The sequence below is a fragment of the Phacochoerus africanus genome, chromosome 11 (genome assembly GCF_016906955.1).
Source record: "Phacochoerus africanus isolate WHEZ1 chromosome 11, ROS_Pafr_v1, whole genome shotgun sequence".
In the NCBI taxonomy this organism is placed as follows: domain Eukaryota; kingdom Metazoa; phylum Chordata; class Mammalia; order Artiodactyla; family Suidae; genus Phacochoerus; species Phacochoerus africanus.
Window position 1 is genome coordinate 64,447,559 of NC_062554.1, and position 20,430 is coordinate 64,467,988.

Genomic DNA, 20,430 nt, shown 5'->3' on the forward strand with positions numbered 1-20,430 from the left:
CTGGATGGGAGGAAAGAGAGATGCCTTGGCGGAGGAGGGGCCTCCTGGATCAAGAGCAATGGACACAGGTTCCCTGGGGACTTGCCCTTCCTCTGTGGGCACCCATGGGAGAGCCACGACCCTAGGGCCAACAATCCTGTTCCACTGCGCCTGGAATGTTCCTCCAGGGTCTTGGCAGAAGGTCAGAACCTGACAGCTCCTCCCTCTAGACTTGGGGGCTCAAGGACTAGGGGCGGCTGCCAGGGAAATGACCAGCAGCCATCTCGTCCAGGTCCTCTCTTTGGAATGGTCTTCCCTGCGAATATTTATTGATTGCTCACCGATCATTCTCATATTTAAGTCGTGCTAAATTTGACAGAAGTAACATAACCCAGGGTCAAGGTTTCACAACGAGAAAGTGGAAAGCCGCAACCCAAACCAGCTGTGAGGATGTGACCCAGTGTGCCCCTTGCGCCCTGACAAAGGTGGCAGGCTGCCTGGGGCGCCCTATGCCAGGAGCCCCTGAGTCTGGGGCCTCTCCTATGGCTCTAGGGGAAAGCAAGAACACAGGTACATATCTGAACTGTGCTCCCTGGAGTTGTGTCACATAGGGCCCTGCCCCTTTCCTTTCTCTCAGGTTTTCAGCTGAGGGCAGAGGCCAGAAAGGGCCCACAATATCCCTAAGGTTAAGGAAACCAGCCATGAACAGCTCTAGCCATTGATCCAGCATCCTTGCCTCTAGACCCTTGTGTTAAGAGAAAGAGCGAGGGGTGGCCACCACTGGCACTCCTAAGACCTGAGAGACCAGCCTCTCCCTTCCCCTCTCCCCAGTGGCCAGAGCTAGTAGATAGCAGGCAACTGGAAGCTCGGGGAGGAGAGCAGGTCTCTGTATGTCCTTATCTGCCGCCCTACAGCCTGCCACACAGCTGTACCACCTGAGGGGTAGGATCCCCGCCCCTCCGCTCCAGCACTCCAGAGTCCCAGGGCAGAGGAAGGAGGACTGCCAATGCCACTGCTGGCCCACATCAGACTTTCCAGGGAGGCACTGGATGGAGAGAAACTGGAGGCAAGCCTTTGGTGAAGGGGACAACCCATTGCACGTGCCAGCAGGGGAAAGGCTGGTCGGCAGGGGACCAGGGAAGAGGAAGCGACTTTGATCTTTTCCCAAGGGCTTTTGCCCAGTGCTCCTCCTGCCTGTGGCCGTAAAGACACCACATATAATCTAGGGCGGGAGACGCAACCCCACACAGTCTCCCCTGCCCCCATACACACATCCCTCCACATGCAGAAGTCTGCAAGCAGCTGTGACCTCGTCTTTGCCTAATCCCAGCTCCAAGCTCTTTCCACAGCAAATTTGGCCCAGGATGCTGGCCAACCCCGCTGGAAGACAGAGCTCCTGAGGAAAGTGCGACGTGGCTGAGAGTATGCCCAGAAAGCAGGCGTCCTGACTGTGGGATGCAGGGAGGGGGGTGGAGGTGGGGGGAGCTGCCAGCCCCAGGCCACGAGCCCAGCGCCAGCCCACTGAAGCCCCCTCCCAATCCCACAACCCCAAAGGCAGGTGCCACTTCCTGCCAGCTGTTCACTCACTTCTGCAGGAACTCCTCCAGCCCACAGGGCTTCAGCACGAAGTCACCCACGTTGACATCCCTCAGCTCATCGTGGGTGTAGCACAGGGTCTGGTAGATGAGCAAGTCTACAGTAGAGGAACCTGTCAGGGGTGAGGCAGGGAGAGCAAGTGAGAGGGGTTCCTGGGGACAAGCGGGGCTCGGCCTGACCCCCCGCTCCCGGCTAAGTGTGCTCCACGCCGTCACCAGCCAGATAACATAGGCAAACACAGTTCAGGGTCCGGAATCAAACACAGTCATCCCTGCTCCCGCGCCCCCCAACAAAGGAGGCTTCCACCGCTCCCCCCACTCCACTTACAGTTGCAGGTAAAAGTAAGTGGCTCCCGCAGGCTGTCACACAGCACGGTCACCTTCAGATTAACCTCATCCCCAAGGTGCTCCGGGCTCGGGGTGACAGCGCTCCAGACAAACCCGGTGAGGGAGTAATCCTGGATGTCGGAGCCAGATCGGAGGCTGTGCAGGAAGAGAGGGAGAAGGACCCTCGCTGTGCCTTCAGAAGAGAGTGGTGGACAAGAGCCTGCTGGGACCCTCCCATCCCAAGGTCCAAGGACCCCTCTGTCCACACTCAGCCGACAGCCCTCCAGGTCTGGAGGCCAGGAAGGGGGCAGAGGGGCAGTAGCTCTGGGAAAACATTTGTTACAGTTGCAAAATGTTTCCCAAGCCGAGCTGAACATTAGAGATAGTTCTAAAAGGACACAGCTTTTCACAACAAATTCAATGGAAAATTTTTCTGAATCCATTTCCTTTCTCTTTTTGCTCCAGATAAGATTACACTCTTATCTCCATCTGGGGTGCATTTGCTCCTAAGGGCAACTGAGCCTGAAGCGACTGGAATAATGCAACTGCTAGATCGAGGTTTCAGGAATTTTGTCCAAAATGTGACACTTCTAAGAGTCCAAAAAGCCTGCAAATCCCTGTTGCAGGAAGCATCCCACAGTTATAAATTGAGACTTATTAGACATGGCTCTTCTTCCTCCCTAGAAAGTTCTGGAAGGGGTGACTCTCCTCCCCAGCCCCCACAACCCTCCCCAGCCTCCCATTCTTTAACTCTTACATATCCAGCATGTGGCAAAAAGCAGCAACTTCCTCATCTCTCTCCTCTGAGACCTCAAACAACTCATGGCCGTTGGCGACGGCGTGGGGCCGGGAGCCCACCTTTAAGAGAAGAGCAGCTGACTCAGTGCCTTTCCCCTCATTCAACTCTTTTTTTTTTTTTTTTTGCTTTTAGGGCCACACCCACAGCATATGGAGGTTTCCAGGCTAGGGGTCTAATCAGAGCTACTGCTGCAGGCCTACACCACAGCTACAGCAACACCAGATCCTTAACCCACTGAGCGAGGCCAGGGATCGAACCGGCATCCTATGGATCCTAGTCGGGTTTGTTAACTGCTGAGCCATGAAGGGAACTCCCCTCAAGATCTCAACTCTTAAACTCTAGGTGTAGAGACTTTCTAGTGAAAGAGGCATAAGAAACTATGGGAAACCCAGGACTATATTTATCTGCTATGCTAGTAGACCAAGAGCCAAGTGGAAAAAGAGGACTTGAAGCCTTGGCTGACTGTGGAAACCTGGGAGGGGTGGACATGAGTGTGGCCGGACCTCCTTCCCAAGGCGCCAGAATCTCATAAGCTCAATCCTGCAGGTCAGGCGGTGCCGGGTGTGGGGCCGGCGTTCTGGGGGATGTCCCCAGAGGAGTGGCAGGGAGCTACGCAGACAGCTATTTTTCCCCATCCTACCCCCTGAGGCCAGAACAAGTGGGTTGCTCAAACAGTCCCCCCAGGGAAGCTGGGCCCTGGGCAAAACTTCAACATACACAGCAAACCCCAGGGACCCAAGGCAGAGAGAGTCCGTAGATAGAGGTGATGACTCAGACACATGTGCCCTCCCGGTCGATGCTATTTGAGTATTTGAGGCTAAAAGTGTCAAAGCAGCTTTCCGAGCAGGCAGGAACCTGGTGGAAGGCTAAGCTCCTCCTAGCGATCAAGTCTTCTGGTCCCGAAGAACGGGAATGTCAGGGAGCCTGCCTGGGCCCCACCTCCTGTCCAGTACATGTGCGTGCTGGTGGGGATTCTCTCAGACAAGACAAGGGCTCCAACGGTTTCCCACCACTGAGCTGCTTTCAGTCACCCATGAGGTGTTCTGGAACCAGGCCTGCGACACAGCCCCGGGGGAGGAGGAAGTGGAGGGGGAGCTGATGCGTGGCAGGTTTCGGCCTGACAGGCCTGCCCAGAGCTGCCAGGCGAGGCCACCCCAAGGGAATGAAGCGACAGCACGGATGGGGTGCCGGTGTGCATCTGGTAAAGGCAGCCGCTTCCGGGGAGCCAAAGCTCCAGTCTGCACACACGCACCGCCTCACCTCCCAGCCTCCTGCTGGCTGCTCTCCTGCCCTCCCCGCCCCCTGGGGCAGATGGCAGCCCCGGAGCCCCTGATTTGAATATCCGGATTGTTGCCTCTGAGGGACCCCCTCTCATTGGCCTTGCTCCTCTGGGTGAGCGTGGACGGGGTGTGGAGAGGGGAGGGGCAGCTGGCATGGGAGGCCCTGGCTCTGCCAAGTTCATGCCTGTGTCCCAGTCAAAACAATAGCCCCACTGTCAGCAACTAACCCACAAAAGGGAGAGCGATAGAGGGAGCGACAGAGACAGACAGAGACAGAGAGACAGAGAGAGGAGGGGAAGGCAAGCGGGGTAGAGAACAGAGTGGCAACTGAGGGCCCTTTTCATGCCCTTTCAGTGCCACTCACTGGCTCCAGAAGAAAACAAAAGCCACTTACGTTTGCCCTGCTGGCAGGGCCTGGTGGCATCGCCCGATGCTGGCTGGGGAAGTCTGCGGGGCAGAGGCTGGCAGCAGGGGTACCAGGCTGGCATTTGGAGCCAACCATTTCCAGAGCTGGCTCTGTGGGCCTGGGATAAGGAGGGTCCCTCCGGCTGGAAGCCCGGCGAAGGCGGGGCGGTGGTATAGGCCGAGGGCCCGAGGGGTCCCCCCACCCAGTGGGGGTGGGATGAGCCGCCGCACCAAGCTGGGGCGGGGAAGACCAAGGCCGCATTTCCCCCTAAGAACCGACCAGGGCTTTTGGCTTTGCCCTAGCTTTTTCAAGGAGACTCTGGACCAGGCTCCCTCCCAGACCGCTGATAACACACAGGGGATGGGGAAAGGGTGAGGGAGTAGGGGGGAAGCAGGAGAGGAAGCGACAGAGGCAACCACCTACCAGGGTGGCCTGACTCGGTGGCAAGCAGGCCCAGCTGCGCAGAACAGGAATCTCCCTGTCCCTATAAATAGCGGGAGCAGCCCCACCTCTCAGAGCCAGGCCTTTAAAAAGCCCTGTGCTCTAGAGCTGTGGCTCACCCCTGGAGCTGCCTCTGCTCTGGGGGACTCTCTTAGCAGAAGCACAGGAAGGAAGGACCACGTAGCTGTTCCAGAGTCATAAAGGATCCCAACTGCTGGGATACCGGGTGGGAAAGTCCCAGTGGCCCTTAGACAATGGTAAGGAGGAAACGGGGATGGAATGAGGTGGAAGGCTGTCAGGACAGAACTCATCAGCCACAGGGTGCTGCTCAACACCTCTGGGGCCAGCGTGTCTGAGTCCAAGAGCGAAACACAAAGCGGGCCTCAGGTCCCGCCCATGGAGAGGCTGCTGACACTTTTTAAACCAGAAAATGATCCAAGCTGCCCTGGAACCCATGCCCTGCTTCTTCTATGCAGATACTTTTCTATGTCATACAAGGTCCTGATAAACGCAAAATTATGATACCGAACACTTTGTTCCTAAATATTTTCACTGTGAAAAGAGATGGATGAGAGTGATGGTTACACAGCAATGTGAAGGTACTTAATGCCAGCAAACTGTATACTCAGAATCGGTTAACATAGTAAATTTTATGATATGAAGATTTTATTACAATGAGAGAGAGGGTCACCATGCTGTACAGTAGGAAAAAAAGAAAAGAAAAGAAAAGAAAAAAGAACAGAGAAGACATTCAGAAAAGAAAAACCAAACAATAAGAGAGAGACACACACACATACACACACACACGTGTGTGCACACAGAGGGTGGGGAAGAAAGAGACAGTGGGGGAGAGACATAGAAAGACAGCACCAAAGAGAGAGGCAGTGAGAGAGGGGAGTGGGGAGGCAGAGACAGAGGGAGAAAGGCAGAGAGAATGAGCGAGAACAACGGCACTTTACGAAGAGAGAGAACAGGGCTGGGTATCGTGGATCATCAGGCAGGTTGCCGAGGGGTCTGAACCAGGGTCTGGGACTCAGAGCATCAGGACTGAGCATCATGGCCACGCGGCACTTTTGGCAGAGCAGGAGCAGAAAGTCTGAAAGCGGAAGCCACTCACCCCCATGCACAAGGCCATTCAGCCACGGAGTCACAATGCATTCCCTCACCCCAGCTCCGGCCTTACACCAGGAAGTGGCATACACTAGCAACGGGGATTCCAAAACCCCTGCCCTCACCCCCCCACCCCCCAGAGGCTGGCTGGCTCAGATACACAACACTCAGCCCTGGAAAGGTCTTGCATCTCAGCCAGTGTCCCTCTTCCCCTCCCCCAATGTCAGAAGCAGAGGGCAAGGAGGACAGGAGGGGGGTGAAGGTGGAGTAGACTTGGATTTGGACAGCAAAGAAGAAGAAAGAGGGACTACTCTTCGTTTCTGAATAACACAGGGAAAGGAGACAGAGAAAAACACAACAAGGTCCTCACCGGAGTGGCAGAAATCCGGCGGTTCTTGCCAGGCGTCGCGTTTTTCCGGTTGGCATAGCGGGAGGCGTAGGTACGAGGGGGCACCTGAGGCGGCATGGTCTTGCTCCGGGCCACGGGTTTTCCAGGAGTGTCTTTGCCAAAGTCCAGGGGCCCTCGGCCCTCCTTCCAGCCCCTGGTGGTGTCCCGCAGCATCTCTGCATCATAGGTTGACTTCAGGTTGAGCCGCGTGATGGCATCATTGATACCGTCGTAGTCTACAGATCCCAGCAGGCGCCCCGGACCCCCACTTCCCGTCTCCTCTTCCTCTTCTAGGATCCTATGTCCCAGCGATTTGCCTGGAGGTTGTTCAACCGAAGAAAAAGTGTTGATGTCATTGGGCTGGGAGATCTTGGAGGATGACGGGGATCCTTTTCTAGGAGGCAGGGGCGGAGTGTCCCAGATAGAGACCCGGGGAGGCAGAGGAGGTGGGGACAGTTTCTTGGAAAAGTCATCTATGTCCCCCGGTCCTGGAGACAAAGAGAGTTCCCCTTCTGAACCATCAAAAATGTAGAGATAGTCTCCTGCCAGGGAGCCTTTGGGCCAGGGATCTGGGCCAGGCTGGGAGCCCTGGGAGGTAGAGTGGTTGGGCTGCCCTTCCTGTGGGGAGAGTGAGTTGTAATTGAGGGTAGGATCAGAGCCAGAAAGACCGCGTAAGAGCTTGAGGTCCTTCCGCCTTCCCGCTGGCTTGCTGTAGAAATCGAGGACAGGCTCGTCCCAGCTGATGAGAGAGGGGTCTGTGTTCTGCTTGGCTCTGCTTTCCTCCTTGTCGTGTCGAAGCCGGGACAGAGCATCATACTCCATCTGCAGGGCTTCGGCCATGGCCAGCTCTTTGCGGCTGATACCCACCGACTCCAGGGACTTCCAGTGCTCCCCATTGCCCTGAGTCGAAGACATGGTGAGGATGGGGGACAGAAGAGACAAGGAAGTCTTCTACTTCCTGGCAATGTCGGGTCTGCAAGGTTGTGGCATGGTGTCTGGGCACCTGCAAGGGAAGGGTAAAACTATCAATCATCCATCACAATAAAAAGATGCGTTGGAGTTCTCTTGTGGTGCAGTAGGTTAGGGATCCAGTGCTGTTGTTGTGGCGTGGGTTCCATCCCTGGCCCTGAAACTTCCATATGCCATAGGCATGGCCGAAAAAAAAAAAAAAAGAGAGAGAGAGAGAGATCTATTAACAATCTGACTAGGTAACAGTCTGGGCCACTGCCTGTTTTTTGAGTGCCCACAACAGAGAGAAAGATGGAGAAAAAAAAAGATATAACAAGATAATGTTATTTATCTATTACATCTATCCACCCTTCCATTTATGCATACATGTTGCCATCTCTGGGCCTTAATTCCCATCCTCATCTTGCTCACAGGTACCCTGAGGAAAGAAGGAGGTACCTTGTATCAGCTAAGAGGAAAACACGGAGATGAGGGCTCTTCAGTCAATTTAAAGAGGAGAGCTCACACACACTGCTGGTGGGGAATGTTCAATGGTATGACCAGTTTGGGAAACAAACGGCTTTGTGAAAAGGTAAACATCCACCTACCATATGACTCAGCTATCCCAGTCCTAGTTATGTACTCAAGAAAAATGAAAGCATATGGCCACCCATGGCTTGAAATATTCATAGCAGCCTTATTTGTAACACTGAAAAACTGGAAACAACACGAATGTCCACCAGCAGGTGAAAGGATTAAAAAAATGTCAGAGGTCCACACACTGAATACTACCTCACAACAAAAAGGAATTAATTGTGTGTATGCGTGTGTCTCTTTTTAGGGTCACACCCACAGCATATGGAAGTGCCCAGGCTGGGGGTCCAATTGGAGCTGCAGCTGCCAGCCCACACCACAGCCACAGTAACGCAGGATCCGAGCCTCATCTGTGACCTATACCACAGCTCACGGCAATGCTGGATCCGTAACCCACTGAGCGAGGCCAGGGATCGAACCTGAACCGGCATCCTCATGCATATTGGTCGGGTTCATTACCACTGAGCCACGATGGGAACTCGGGAATGAATTATTAATACATGGAATTATTAACTCAGTGAATCTTAACTACACTGAGCCAAAGAAGCCAGACAAAAGAGTATGAATATGTAGGATTATATAATATAACATTCTGGAAAAGGAAAACTAATCGACAGTGACAGAAAGCAGATCAGTGGCTGTCTGGAAAGGGGTGGAAAGAGGGTTCCCAAAGAGCACAACGCAACTTCGGGGGTTGAAGAAAATGTTCCCTATCTTGATCGTGGTAATAGTTTCACAGGTATAAACATATGTCAAAACTTATCAAGGTGTACACTTTAAATATGTACAATTTATTGTCTGTCAATTATACCTCAATAAAGCTATAAATGGAAAGTATGATAAAGCCCTATGAGACAGACCTTACAATTACTCAGACTGAACTAAGATCCTCCCAAAATACACCAATATGAGCCATAAAACCAAGCTTGCCAACAGGTGAGACCCAGGTGCCTGACCGAGTATAGGTGTGCCAAAATGTGGATTTCCCTCAGCCCTCGGGAAGCCAGGTCCCCCAGGCCAGCTGCCTCTGGCCGCCAGCAGCCCCCTTTCTTTGTCCAGTGCTGGTATCCTTTCTCTTTAGAAGCCATGGCATGAAAACGCACTGAAGGCATGGTTGCAGTGATGAGGTTAGCCTGGACCAGTGGTTCTCAAACTTGTCAGCACATTCAAAACACTGGGGGAACTTTTTAGAAGTACTGACACCCAGGGACTCTCAAGAGATTCTGATTTAACTGGTCTGCGATAGGGCAGTGGTATTTTTTTAAAACTCTTCAGGAGATCCTAGTTTATAGCCAAAGCTGAGAACCATGGGCCTGTGTGTGTGTATTTCAGATTAGGTTGGGGCAAGTGAGGGTGAAGAAGTCACTTCTGACTCTTTGCACCGGCAGCCGAGAAGGTCAGGATTTCATAAAATTATCAAAAATTCATTTTATTGTACTGCTTTAGTCAACAGGTAAAAAATAGGAAGCATGTCCTCCCTTATGATTAAAAATTGAAAACATCAGAGTTCCCATGTAACTCAGCAGATCAAGAACCCAACTAGTACCCGTGAGAATGCAGGTTTGATCCCTGGCCTCAGGGGCTTAAGGATCCGGCTTTGCAGTGAGCTGTGGTGTAGGTCACAGAGGCGGCTCAGATCTGGCATTGCCGTGACTGTGGTGTAGGCTGGTAGCTGCAGCTCCGATTAGACCCCTAGCCCGAAAGCTTCCATATGCCTCAGGTGTGGCCTTAAAAAGCAAAAAATTTAAAAATTTAAATTGAAAATATCAACAGGGAAAAAGTTGAGATAGATTCATGGGTGGGAAGTTCCATCAGACTCCAAACGAGTTAGGATAAGACTATCCCTTAACCTGAGGCCCTCCCAGGACGCTGGTGGATCCCTCAAGCACAAGCTGGCTCAGTGCATTTTCTGCAAAATGGAATAGCCCAAGCCCAGCTTCAGGGCATACAAAATGACTCTCTGCTAATTTCTCTGCCTGTTGAATTTCTCCACTTTTCAACTGCTCCTTAGAGACGACTTTTTTTATCCACAGAGGACAACGGTGAGGGTGGAGGTCTTGCTATTTGAAATTCAAAGGAGTTGGATGATTGGATGGAGAGACCTAGAGCTTGATTGTCGGGAGATGGGAAACTGGGCGCAGGAAAAGGAGGGCCTAATGCTTTAGATGGATAACAAGAGATAAAGGCTCACAGTGGAACTGAGCTTAAGCCTTTTAATCCAGAGAATGACTGTATTTTCAGCCCTGAGTTGGACAAGCAGCGTAGTAAGGCACCATTGTGAAGAGAAAAATCGAAGCCACTGGAAATAATCTCTCTCAACTTCCTGCCTCTCTTCCCCAAGAGCTTATCCACACTTGCATGCAGGCTCCCTTTCTTCCTTCTGGTCTCAGGGGAAGCAGGTCCCTGCCTCCTGCTGAGGTCCTGCCCTCCTGCTGGCTGGCTCTCCTCCAGGACGCCTCCAACATCCCTTCCCCCGCTTGCACCTTCACCTCTTCTCCTTAACAGGCTCTCTCTCTTCAGCACATAAACATTCAATCTTCTTCCAGCCTTAAAAAGAAAAAGAGGAGTTCCCGTCACTGGACAGCAGAAACAAATCCAACTAGGAACCATGAGGTTGCAGGTTCAATCCCTGGCCTTGCTCAGCGTTGCCGTGAGCTGTGGTGTAGGTTGCAGACACGGCTGGGATCCTGCGTTGCTGTGGCTGTGGTGTGGCTCTGATTAGACCCCTAGCCTGGGAACCTCCATGTGCTGCAGGTGCAGCCCAAAAAAAGCAAAAAAAAAGAAGAAGGAAAGGAAGGAAGGAAGGAGAAAACAAAACCTCTGCCCCAACCTCTTGACTTTTTGTCCTCTTGCTCAAGCCCTCCCTATTCCTCCTTCCCTTCCCAGGCAAGTTTCACAAGAGCAGAAGACACAAGGCATTTCTCAGTCCTCCCTTATTTACTCTTCAATTCACTGTAATCTGGCTTCTGCCCCCAACACACCACTAAAATGCCCCAACACCGCAATTCCACAGGCATTTCTATCTGCCCAGATGTTGCTGGTGCATTTGGCTCTTAGCCATTCCCCTCTTCCTTACGTCCTATACCCCCTGGCTCCCACGACACTGCTTTTCCTCTTAATACTCCCCAAATCGAGTCCTAACTGCTGCTGCCCTTATTATTATTATTATTATTATTATTATTGCTTTTTAGGGCCGTACTCGTGGCATATGGAGGTTCCCAAGCTAGGGGTCCAATCAGAGCTAAGCTGCCAGCCTACACCACAGCCACAGCAACACAGGATCCAAGCTGAGCCTGCAACCTATACCTCAGCTCATGGCAATGCCGGATTCTTAACCCACTGAGCAAGGCGGGGGATCAAACCCGCAACCTCATGGTTCCTAGTCAGATTCGTTTCCACTGTGCCATGACAGGAACTCCTGCTGCCCTAATTAAACCCATATCCTCTCCCACTTGGGCTATTACAACAGCCTTCTAACAGTTGTTCCTCCTACTAATCTTTCCCTCTTTAAAGCTTGCTCCCCAGAGCAGCCAGAGGGCTCTTTCTAAAGTGTAAATCTGATCATCTCACTCTCTGCTTAAACTCCTTCAAAGGCTCTCTACTTGATTCCTTTGCAAGGCCTGTATCATGAGCCCCCCATCTCCTTCTCATCTCCCACCATTCATTAACATGTATTTGATACCTCTGCTTTTGTGCAGTATCTTCCAGCTCCTGCGCACGCCCTTCCCAACTGCCAATGCTCTTTGCCTGCATGCCTCTAACTTCTCAGACTTTGCTCAGGCTTCAAGCTCTTCAGGAAGGCTTCTCTGAACCCCCAGATTGAACTGGTCCCATCTTCATGGTCCCAATAGCAACCTGCATATAGCTCAAATATCATATTGAATTTTTTTTCTTTTTATGGCCACACCTGTGGCATATGGAAGTTCCCAGGCTAGGGGTCAAACCGGAGCTGCAGTTGCTGGCCTCCACCACAGCCACAGCAACGCAGGATCTGAGCCTCATCTGTGATCTACAGCACAGCTTGTGGCAACACCTGATCCTTAACCCACAGAGCAAGGCAGGGATCGAACCTGCATCCTCAAGGAGACTATGTCAGCCTCTTAACCCAGTGAGCCACAACAGGAACTCCCTTGTCTTGAAATATTTTATACAAAATTAAATATGTATGGATTTAATTAAGCTCCCCACCAAGCTCCTCGAGTTTCAAAGTCACCTCACTTCCACCGAGAAAAATGTACTTTAACTGGGATATAAAGGTAAAGCTTCCTGGTGGTGAGAATTTCTAGACATGGAGATGGGGGATTAGGATAGAGGTGGTGTCCTTCCTTGGGGATCTTGCAAATGTTGGACTGGGTTTCAACTAACTGTTTGGCATCTATAAATGCAGACAGATAGACAGACAAGACCACCAGCCACGTGACTTTCAGCCCTGGGATTCTTTGATTCTGATCGATTGATTCCTTTCAGTCAAATTTCTCAGAGGACTTCCATATTAGTCCTGAGAGGTAAGAGAAGAAAGGCCTGGGGATGATCCAGCCAGCCCAGCTCCTGAGGCTCTTTCCAGACTAGAATTCAAACTTGGAAGGTTGAGCTGCCCCCTCTCTAACTACCCCTCTCGCCCCTGTCCCCATGGCTCCCGGCTAGGGTGCCACTAGACTGTCAGCCATGCAGAGAAGGAAGCCCAGCCCACCGACAGATCTCAAGCCCAGGGCCACACTGGCAGCTGCGCCTTCCAAAACGTTTGGTGCTCTGCTCACTCTGATGCTGAGGGATCAATGCTAAGGAGCCAGGATAAGCAGCCTCCCCTGCAGGACCAGGCCACCAGGCCCAGGTAGCCACCCCTTAAGGTGGAATGAAGGTTCAGGCAACAGGGGAGATCCAGAGGGGGCAAGAGGGAAGGCAGGAACAATCTATCCCAACCACCCGGAACTAGAGGGAGCTGCTTCCTTTAAGAAGGCAGGTCCTGGAGTTCCCTTTGTGGCGCAGCGGAAAAAAATACGACTAGGAATCATGAGGTTGTGAGTTTGATCCCTGCCCTCTCTCAGTGTGTTAAGGATCCAGTGTTGTCATGAGCTGTGGTGCAGGTTGAAGACGCAGCTCAGATCCCATGTGGCTCTGGCTGTAACCAGCAGCTGTAGCTCGGATTAGACCCCTAGCCTGGGAACCTCCATATGCTGCAAGTACAGTCCTAATTGTCCAAATAATAATAATAATAATAAAATTTTAGGAATACTTTGAGTCTCAAGTCTCTTGCCTCCTCTTCCCCAATTCAGTCCCCTCCCCGCCAGCCTCTGCTGGGTTGACAAATTAGGAACCGCTCTATTCCCTGAGTCCTCAGGGCCTACTAATGAGTCTATGAACAAGCAAATATCCACATACGATCCCAGGAAAGAGTTGGGGGCGTTGGGAACAGCAGGGCCTGGGTCTTTGCTAGTGAATGGCACATTCATGAAGAGAAGGCTGGGGCGGGTACCGCTGTGTCACACAACTCCACGGAGGACCACACCATACTCTACGTGAATGCCACCCTTTACTGCACCTAAGAGAATGGTGCCCCCTGGAGGTGTGCACCTGGGTGGCCTTAGCTGTGTTCTCTCTTAGGATCCATCTCACAGAGAACATATGGAAACCGTCTGAAAGGCCATTTTCAGCCAGTTTCCTTTCACCACCTGCACACGCTAATCGTTAACATTTCCCCACACGCGAGCACGCTTTCCCTTTCTCCTCCTCACATCTGAAAGTGAGATGTAAACACTTCGACATATCTCAGGCTGAATCTCTCAAGAATGAGGAGGACATTCTCCTCCCTAAACCACAATGCCATCGGCACCCCCACAAAATTTAACGTTGACGCCATAACAGCATCTAATACACGGTCCGCATGTGAATGTTGGCAGTGGTCACCTGGGAAGCTTTTCCAACATGCAAATTCTGGCCCCTCTCGGGAGATCTGATTCCGTAGGAAGAGTCCCCGGACACGGACCATTTTCAAAGCCCCTCAGGCAATTCAGATGTGTCGTCAGGGTTTCAGACCCACCAGGAAGACAAGAGGCAGCGGGGGAAAGGACCCTAGCGAGCACGAGGCAGTCAGCTGGTGAAGGAAGAGGGCGTGCTGATGGCCAAGCAGGTCGGTGCCAGGGTCTAAGCAGCACCAGGCACCAAACCCAGGCCACACAGCTGCTGAGAGATGGCTGGATGTCGGCGGGGGAGGGAAGGGGGTCAGGGCAGAGCCGCACAATGGTTCAGAGTCAAAGGGTGAAGAGAAAGGAGAGGGCACTCCCTCCAAGGAGCTGGCTCTGCTCGGTCCCTGTGCCGGAGAGGGAGGGGCCCCAGGGCCCAGCCCTGACACCGGCCGTGGGTGGAGAGGGCTTCCTGTTGTCTTCCTGGAGGGCACTGTATCAGAACTGCTCTGCAGAGGGCACCTCATGGGTCTGGGCCATTGCCCCACATCCTGAGCTACAGAGCTGGACTCTCTCAGGCATGAAGTACCAGGTAGGTGCCAGGCACCATGCTAGACCCACACCTATTCAGATGACGCCGGCACAATTCCAGGAAGCTTAGGGTCTAGTAAAGATGATAGATTTGTCATAAGTAATTCAATCCCCCCATCAGGGCACAGAGCGGGGAGCCCTGCACGTCTTGGCCTATCTTCATTGGGCAGGGAAAATGGAGAACCATCAAGAAACGTGGTGAAAAATATGGAGGTTCTCAAGCTCCCAGCCTTTTAGTAGTTTTTACAAAGGGAGGATGACTTAGTTCCAGGACTGCCCTAGGAAGGGACCTTCGGTACCTCCTCTCAGGACAGAATGGGTCAAGGGGCTGGAGGGAGGCCTTAGGGTGTACACTTTGGCCTCCAGAGTTTCCTCTTCAGAGGGGACCCTGCCTCTATCCACTCCCAACACCCACACCTCCCCAGACCCCAAATCCCACTGGTTTTGCAGCCAGGGACCCTCATCCCACCCCTCACTCCACACCTGTTGCCCTCACTCCACCCCCCTTCTACCCCACAGCCCCAGTTCCAACAGGAAAGTCAGCATGCCCTGTGCCAGGAATCCGACACCTCCCGCATAACGAGAAGTCAAGTAGGTCAGCCCCGTGCCTCACTCAGAGGTGCCCCTGATCCCTGCTTCCGTATTGAAAACCTACAGGTTTTAGACAGCTCTGCAAGCTTCTTTGATGTCAGGCCCGTCACTGAGTCACACACACACCAGCGAAGTCTTTTCTCTTATTTAACTTATGTTCCCTCTGTGTGGCTCTCACTTAGTTCCAAATGTGGGGAGACTGAAAATAACTGCTTGCATTTTCTTCCCCCTCATACAGCCGCTCTCTAGCATCCTCTCAGCCAAATGAAAGCAGCCCCGTGGGGTTCAGTCTTAAGTTCCATCACTCTCTTTCCTGGGCCTCCCCTGGACTCTCCACCAATGTGAAGCCTCTCCATCTTCCCTGAACTCTCCACCAACATGGAATCAAGAGTTAATGGAAGGCTCTTGGGGTCCTAAGAGACCAGAGGGGCACGTGCCAGGAGGCTGTGTGACACGGTTACACCAGACGGGTTTGCATTCAGAGTCCTAGCTCAGAAACCAATTGTGCAGCTGGTTCTGCATGCACGCACATGCACACACACACACACACTCTCTCTCTCTCCCTCAAGATCACACCTCCTAGCACATACCCTGTAGATTCAGGATCTGAGTACAAAGAGAGTCAGGCACGGAAGAGGTGAGGCAGCTCGTGGCTCCTCTCAAAACTTTCCTTCCTAGAGCTGGCAATTTAGATAGATGGCAGGGCCCGGGTCCAGGGCTGGCAATCAGCTGAATGGAACGTTTGGCAAAAAGGAAAGAAAGGTCGTGGCAGGGTGTGGATTTCTAACCCAGGAGCCAGAGCAACCACACCTCCTCTCTGTCTGGTCCATACTTCCTGCTTTCTCCACCCCATGCCCTCAGCCACTGCAGCCCCCAGAACGAGCCCCTTTGGTCCAGATCAGCCGATTCCTCCAAGGAGCATACGATTAGGAATTATGCTTCAGGGAGTTCCCATTGAGGCTCAGCAATAACAAGCCTGACTAGTATCCATGAGGATGTGATCCCTGGCCCTGCTCAGTGGGTTAAGCATCTGGCGTTGCTGTGACCTGTGCTGTAGGTTGCAGATGTGGCTCAGATCTGGCATTGCTGTGGCTGTGGCATAGGCTGGCAGCTGTAGCTCCGATTCGACCCCTAGCCTGGGAGCTTTCATATGCTGTGGGTGTAGGCCTAAAAAAGACGCCCCCCCAAAAAAATTACACTTCCGTTTCCTCAGCCCTCCAAAGATAGGATGGCAGAGGAAGAGAGGAGCTCCCAGGATGACCTTCCCTTAATCATTTTAGCTTCTAGTTGGGAGGACTCCTGAGGAAACTTCTTAACAAATGTCACACCAGCCCACCCACATGGGAAAAACCACCCAGCACTTCCAAACAGCAACATCTAGGAAACCTCAGTCTCTCTAAAGGGACTATAGGCCGGATAGAGTATAAAAGAAGCCCCCCTGGAAGGAGGATGTAAGAACATGGCAGGGGGGGATGGGGGGACAGTAGCCCTCCCTAGGCCTCACCTCCCACACCACACGCCCCCACCCCAGGCCTCAGCTTCGCTTCCCGGAGCCATTTGCTCGCTGCAGACCAAGGACGCCTGCAACGCCTGTCACCTCCGGCTGAACCTCCAGTCCAGCTTCCCAGCTCATGGCCTTTGGAATCCGGTTCTCCAGGATTCCTGTGTGGGCTGGGAAACCTCCCTGGAGGAGGCCAGCCCATTAAGCAGAATCCAGAAAGCAGGTCACAGCTGTTCCCATCCAGCAGAGGCACCAAAGGGAAGACACGATATACCAACAAAGCTCTGCTCTGCCTGGAGGACTCACCGGAGGGAAGAGATGAGAGGCAGTTTGCTCCATCAGAGTCTGCGAGGAGGAAGGAGGCAGCGTGGAGCATTGCTTCAAATTAAGGCCCAACCCCAGGGCACGGAGATGGGGAATGTATCTCAGGGTCACACCAGAGGCAGCAGACTAAGCAGGGTCCATCGAATAATGCCAGTGAGATTATCCTCCAAAATAATGACATCTTTTTTTTTGTCTTTTTTTTAGGGCCACAACCTGCGGCGTATGGAGGGTCCCAGGCTAGGGGTTGTAACAGAGCTGTAGCCGCCAGCCTACACCAGAGCCACAGCAACACCGGAGCCACAGCAACGCCAGATCCGAGCTGTGCCTGTGACCTACACCACAGCGCATGGCACTGCCAGATCTTTAACCCACTGAGCGAGGCCGGGGATCGAACCTGTGTCTTCATGGACAGGTTCAGATTGGTTTCTGCTGAGCCATGACGGGAACTACAAGAAAGACATCTTTGCTGGGGATCAACGCTCTGATTTTGAGGGAGTGTCTCTAATATACTCAATTATAACACTGGGAAGGGCCCACAGACTCCGCGTGGGGAGGCTACATGGTGTTGGTCCTCAGAAACAATCGTGGCCCTAGCCCTGGGCTCCTCCCCACAAGGACACACTAGAGGACCCAGGGAACTTGTCCCCAGAATGATGCTACAAGTACAGAGGGTGGGCTCCACGCTGCCTGTGGGAAGGGTAGGCAACTGCCTATAAGCCTGGGCTGAGGAGCCAGCGGGCAAGGAAAGGTTGTGTGGATAGTGGGCTGCCAGCAGCTGCCAGCCACCTGCTTGGCTGGGAGGAGGGTAAAAGGAAGTTAAGCAGGAAGCCTGAGCCAGGACTTCTCTTGTGACGCAGTGGGTTAAGGATCTGGCATTGTCACTGCAGTGGCTTGGGTCGCTGCTGTGGCGTGGCTTCAGTCACTGGCCTGGGGGCTTCCACGTGCCTTAGGCACAGGCAAAACAAACAAACAAATAAACAAAGGAAAAAGTTCCCTTTGAGGCTCAATGGTAATGAACCCGACTAGGATCCATGAGGATCTGGGTTCCACCCCTGGCTTTGCTCAGTGGGTTAAGGATCCAACATTGCCACGGCTGTGGTGTAGGCTGGCGGCCGCAGCTCTGATTCAGCCCCTAGCCTGGGAGCCTCCATATGCCGCGAGTGTGGCCCTAGAAAGCAAATGAAATGAAATGAAATGAAACGAAATGAAATGAAATGAAACGAAACAAAACAAAACAAAACAAAGGAAAAGACTAAGCCAGTCATCCATGGGAACCTCGGGAGAGTAGATAACCAGCCCCCTCACCATGCCCAGGGCAAGCTCCTTCCCTCCGTCCTGGGAGGGAAGCTCTGCATCACTGTCCACAGCCCTGCCCACTGTCCCTCTGCCACCACAGTCCCTGAAAGAGCAATCCTGATATGTTGCCTGATAAGGGAGAATATCTTCAGTTACTGCTAACTCCCCAAATCAAGAAAATCCCTGATCAGAAGTTCCCTTGTGGAGCAGCAGGTTAAAGATCTGGTGTTGCTGCAGCTGTGGCACAGGCCCCAACTGTGGCACGCATTCAATCCCTGGCTCGGGAACCTCCACCAAAAGAAAAGTCCCTGATAGACTGAGTCATTCCCAGGGACCAAAGCCATGGTAATCACACAAACTGCACATCTGCCACCTACACACACACACACACACACACACACACATGCTCTCCACGCTTGGCCCACAGAATCCCCAGAACCCCAGTCCCTCCACACACCTCCATGAACCCCACACATTCCATGCGCACCCCATACCCCACACATGGGTCCTACAACCCCACACCCCACATGAGCACCCACATCTTTTCTCACACTGGCTCGTCTCGCACCCTACGCCCTCACCCCACACACCTCCGAATCACCCTCATCAGCTCCCTGAGGGCAGGAGAGAAAGCTGGCCTAGCCCAATGAGATGACAGTCTTAGTGTCACTGGCAAAGAAGCCTGAGAAAAGCAGGAGGAAAGCTGAACCCGGAAGAAAAAGGAAAACAGAACTTTGGCTCCAGGGGCAGCTCTGGGCCTCCGCAAGCAGGCCCTTCCCTGTCCACATTCCAGTGCAGGGACAGGCTGGGCCAGCCAGGAGAGCACCAGGGGGTGAAATGCCAGGGAAGGTGGCTCCAGACACAAGGGCCCAGGGACCACCGTTGCCCAAAGGCCGTCTGGCTTTTGGCCGGCCTCAGGCACTGTCAGCTATTTCCTAGGTCAGAGCAGAGTGGAGAAGCCCTGGCGTCCCCATGGACCAGGGTGGGAAAGAAAGGGGGCATCAGCTTTCAAGTAGCCCCCTTCTTTCAGACCAGGAAAAAAAAAAAAAACCCACAAAAACAAAACACCACCAAACATCTAACACTAATTTATACAGGGGCATTAGAGGCCAAAGTGTCAGTCCTGCTCAGCGACCTTTGCATTTAAAAAGCAGTCTGAGGAGAAAGGTGCAGAACCTGAGGGAATCAGGAAGTGGTAAAAGACCTGTCTAGAGGCACTAGGAGAACACGATCCATTAAAAGGTAGGGGAGGAGTTCCCCTCGTGGTACAATGGAAACGAATCTGACTAGGAAGCCTGAGGTTGTGGGTTCGATCCCTGGCCTTGCTCAGTGGGTTAAGGATCGGGCGTTGCCATGAGCTGTGTGGTTCGAATCTGGCGTTGCTGTAGTTGTGGCATAGGCGGGCCACTACAGCTCTGATTCGACCCCTAGCCTGGGAACCTCCATAAGCCATGGGTGTGGCCCAAATAGACAAAAAGACAAAAAAAAAAAAAAAAGGAGGTGGATCTCTGGCATAGGCCTTGCCGGTCCATGGCCTCCCTGATCCCAGTGCCCGAGCCCCAGCAATCTCCTGCCCCTCTCCAGGAAACAAGTCCCCCCAAGGGCTGCCCACTAAGCAGCTTGTCCTGTCAGTCACTGACCCCTCTTGGCTGCTGTTTACAGGGCCTTGCAGCAGCCACGCGGTTCCACTCCACTCTTCCCGGTGGCAGGCCGGAAGGATATCCTGCTCCGGGTCAGCCAAGGACACTGAACCCAGGCGGAGACCAAGCATTCTATTCTAGCCAGGTCAAAGAAGCTACCCCACTCAGGATGCAGGGCCTAGAAGGAAACAGAGAAATGAAATCCTCCAGGAGACGGCCTCTTGGGGTTCAGAATGATCAACCACAGGGAATGGGATACCTGGCTAGGGGACTGGGCAGGGGGCAGCAGTCCTGATAGTACCAGATCACAGGGACCCCAGCCAGGAGCCCCTTATCAGCCGAGTCGTCCCTTATACCGGTCACAGCGGGAGGTTCCAGTGCCCTCAGATCATCTGCACAACTAGCCTGGTCTAAACTCCCCATTTCCTGAGAGTTCCTGTTTTGGATCAGTGGGTCTCTGTGAGGATGCAGGTTTGATCCCTGGCCTCGCTCAGTGGATTAAAGGATCTGGCGTTGCCACAAGGTACGGCAAAGACCTCAGCTGCAGCTCCGCTTCGACCCCCGGCCCAGGAAATTCCATATGCTACAGGTGCAGCCATAAAAAGAAAAAAAAAATTTTTTTTTTAAACCCTTCCCATTTCCTGTCCCACCTGGCTTTTAGGGCCTCAAAAGCCAACGAGTATGACTGGAGGCACTTTTTCTCCTGTTTGTTCTCTCCTC

At 52.9% G+C, this 20,430-nt stretch overlaps 1 protein-coding gene across 5 annotated transcripts in view; it reads right to left on the reverse strand.

Annotated features, from left to right (window-relative positions):
- The window catches only part of PIK3C2B (phosphatidylinositol-4-phosphate 3-kinase catalytic subunit type 2 beta), a 79,709-nt gene that overhangs the window by 46,945 nt on the left and 12,334 nt on the right, over positions 1-20,430 (reverse strand). For 3 of the 5 annotated variants that reach the window (XM_047751771.1, XM_047751767.1, XM_047751768.1), the window contains 4 exons: positions 6,308-7,328; positions 2,659-2,759; positions 1,903-2,057; positions 1,567-1,687 (listed from right to left, as the gene is read on the reverse strand). In XM_047751771.1, the coding sequence (XP_047607727.1) occupies positions 1,567-1,687; positions 1,903-2,057; positions 2,659-2,759; positions 6,308-7,240 (1,310 nt within the window). In that variant the 5' untranslated portion in view covers positions 7,241-7,328. Of the gene's footprint in view, positions 1-1,566; positions 1,688-1,902; positions 2,058-2,658; positions 2,760-4,374; positions 5,304-6,307; positions 7,329-10,356; positions 10,377-20,430 lie in introns of those variants that run through there. The other 2 variants (XM_047751769.1, XM_047751772.1) reach the window with 2 other exon arrangements.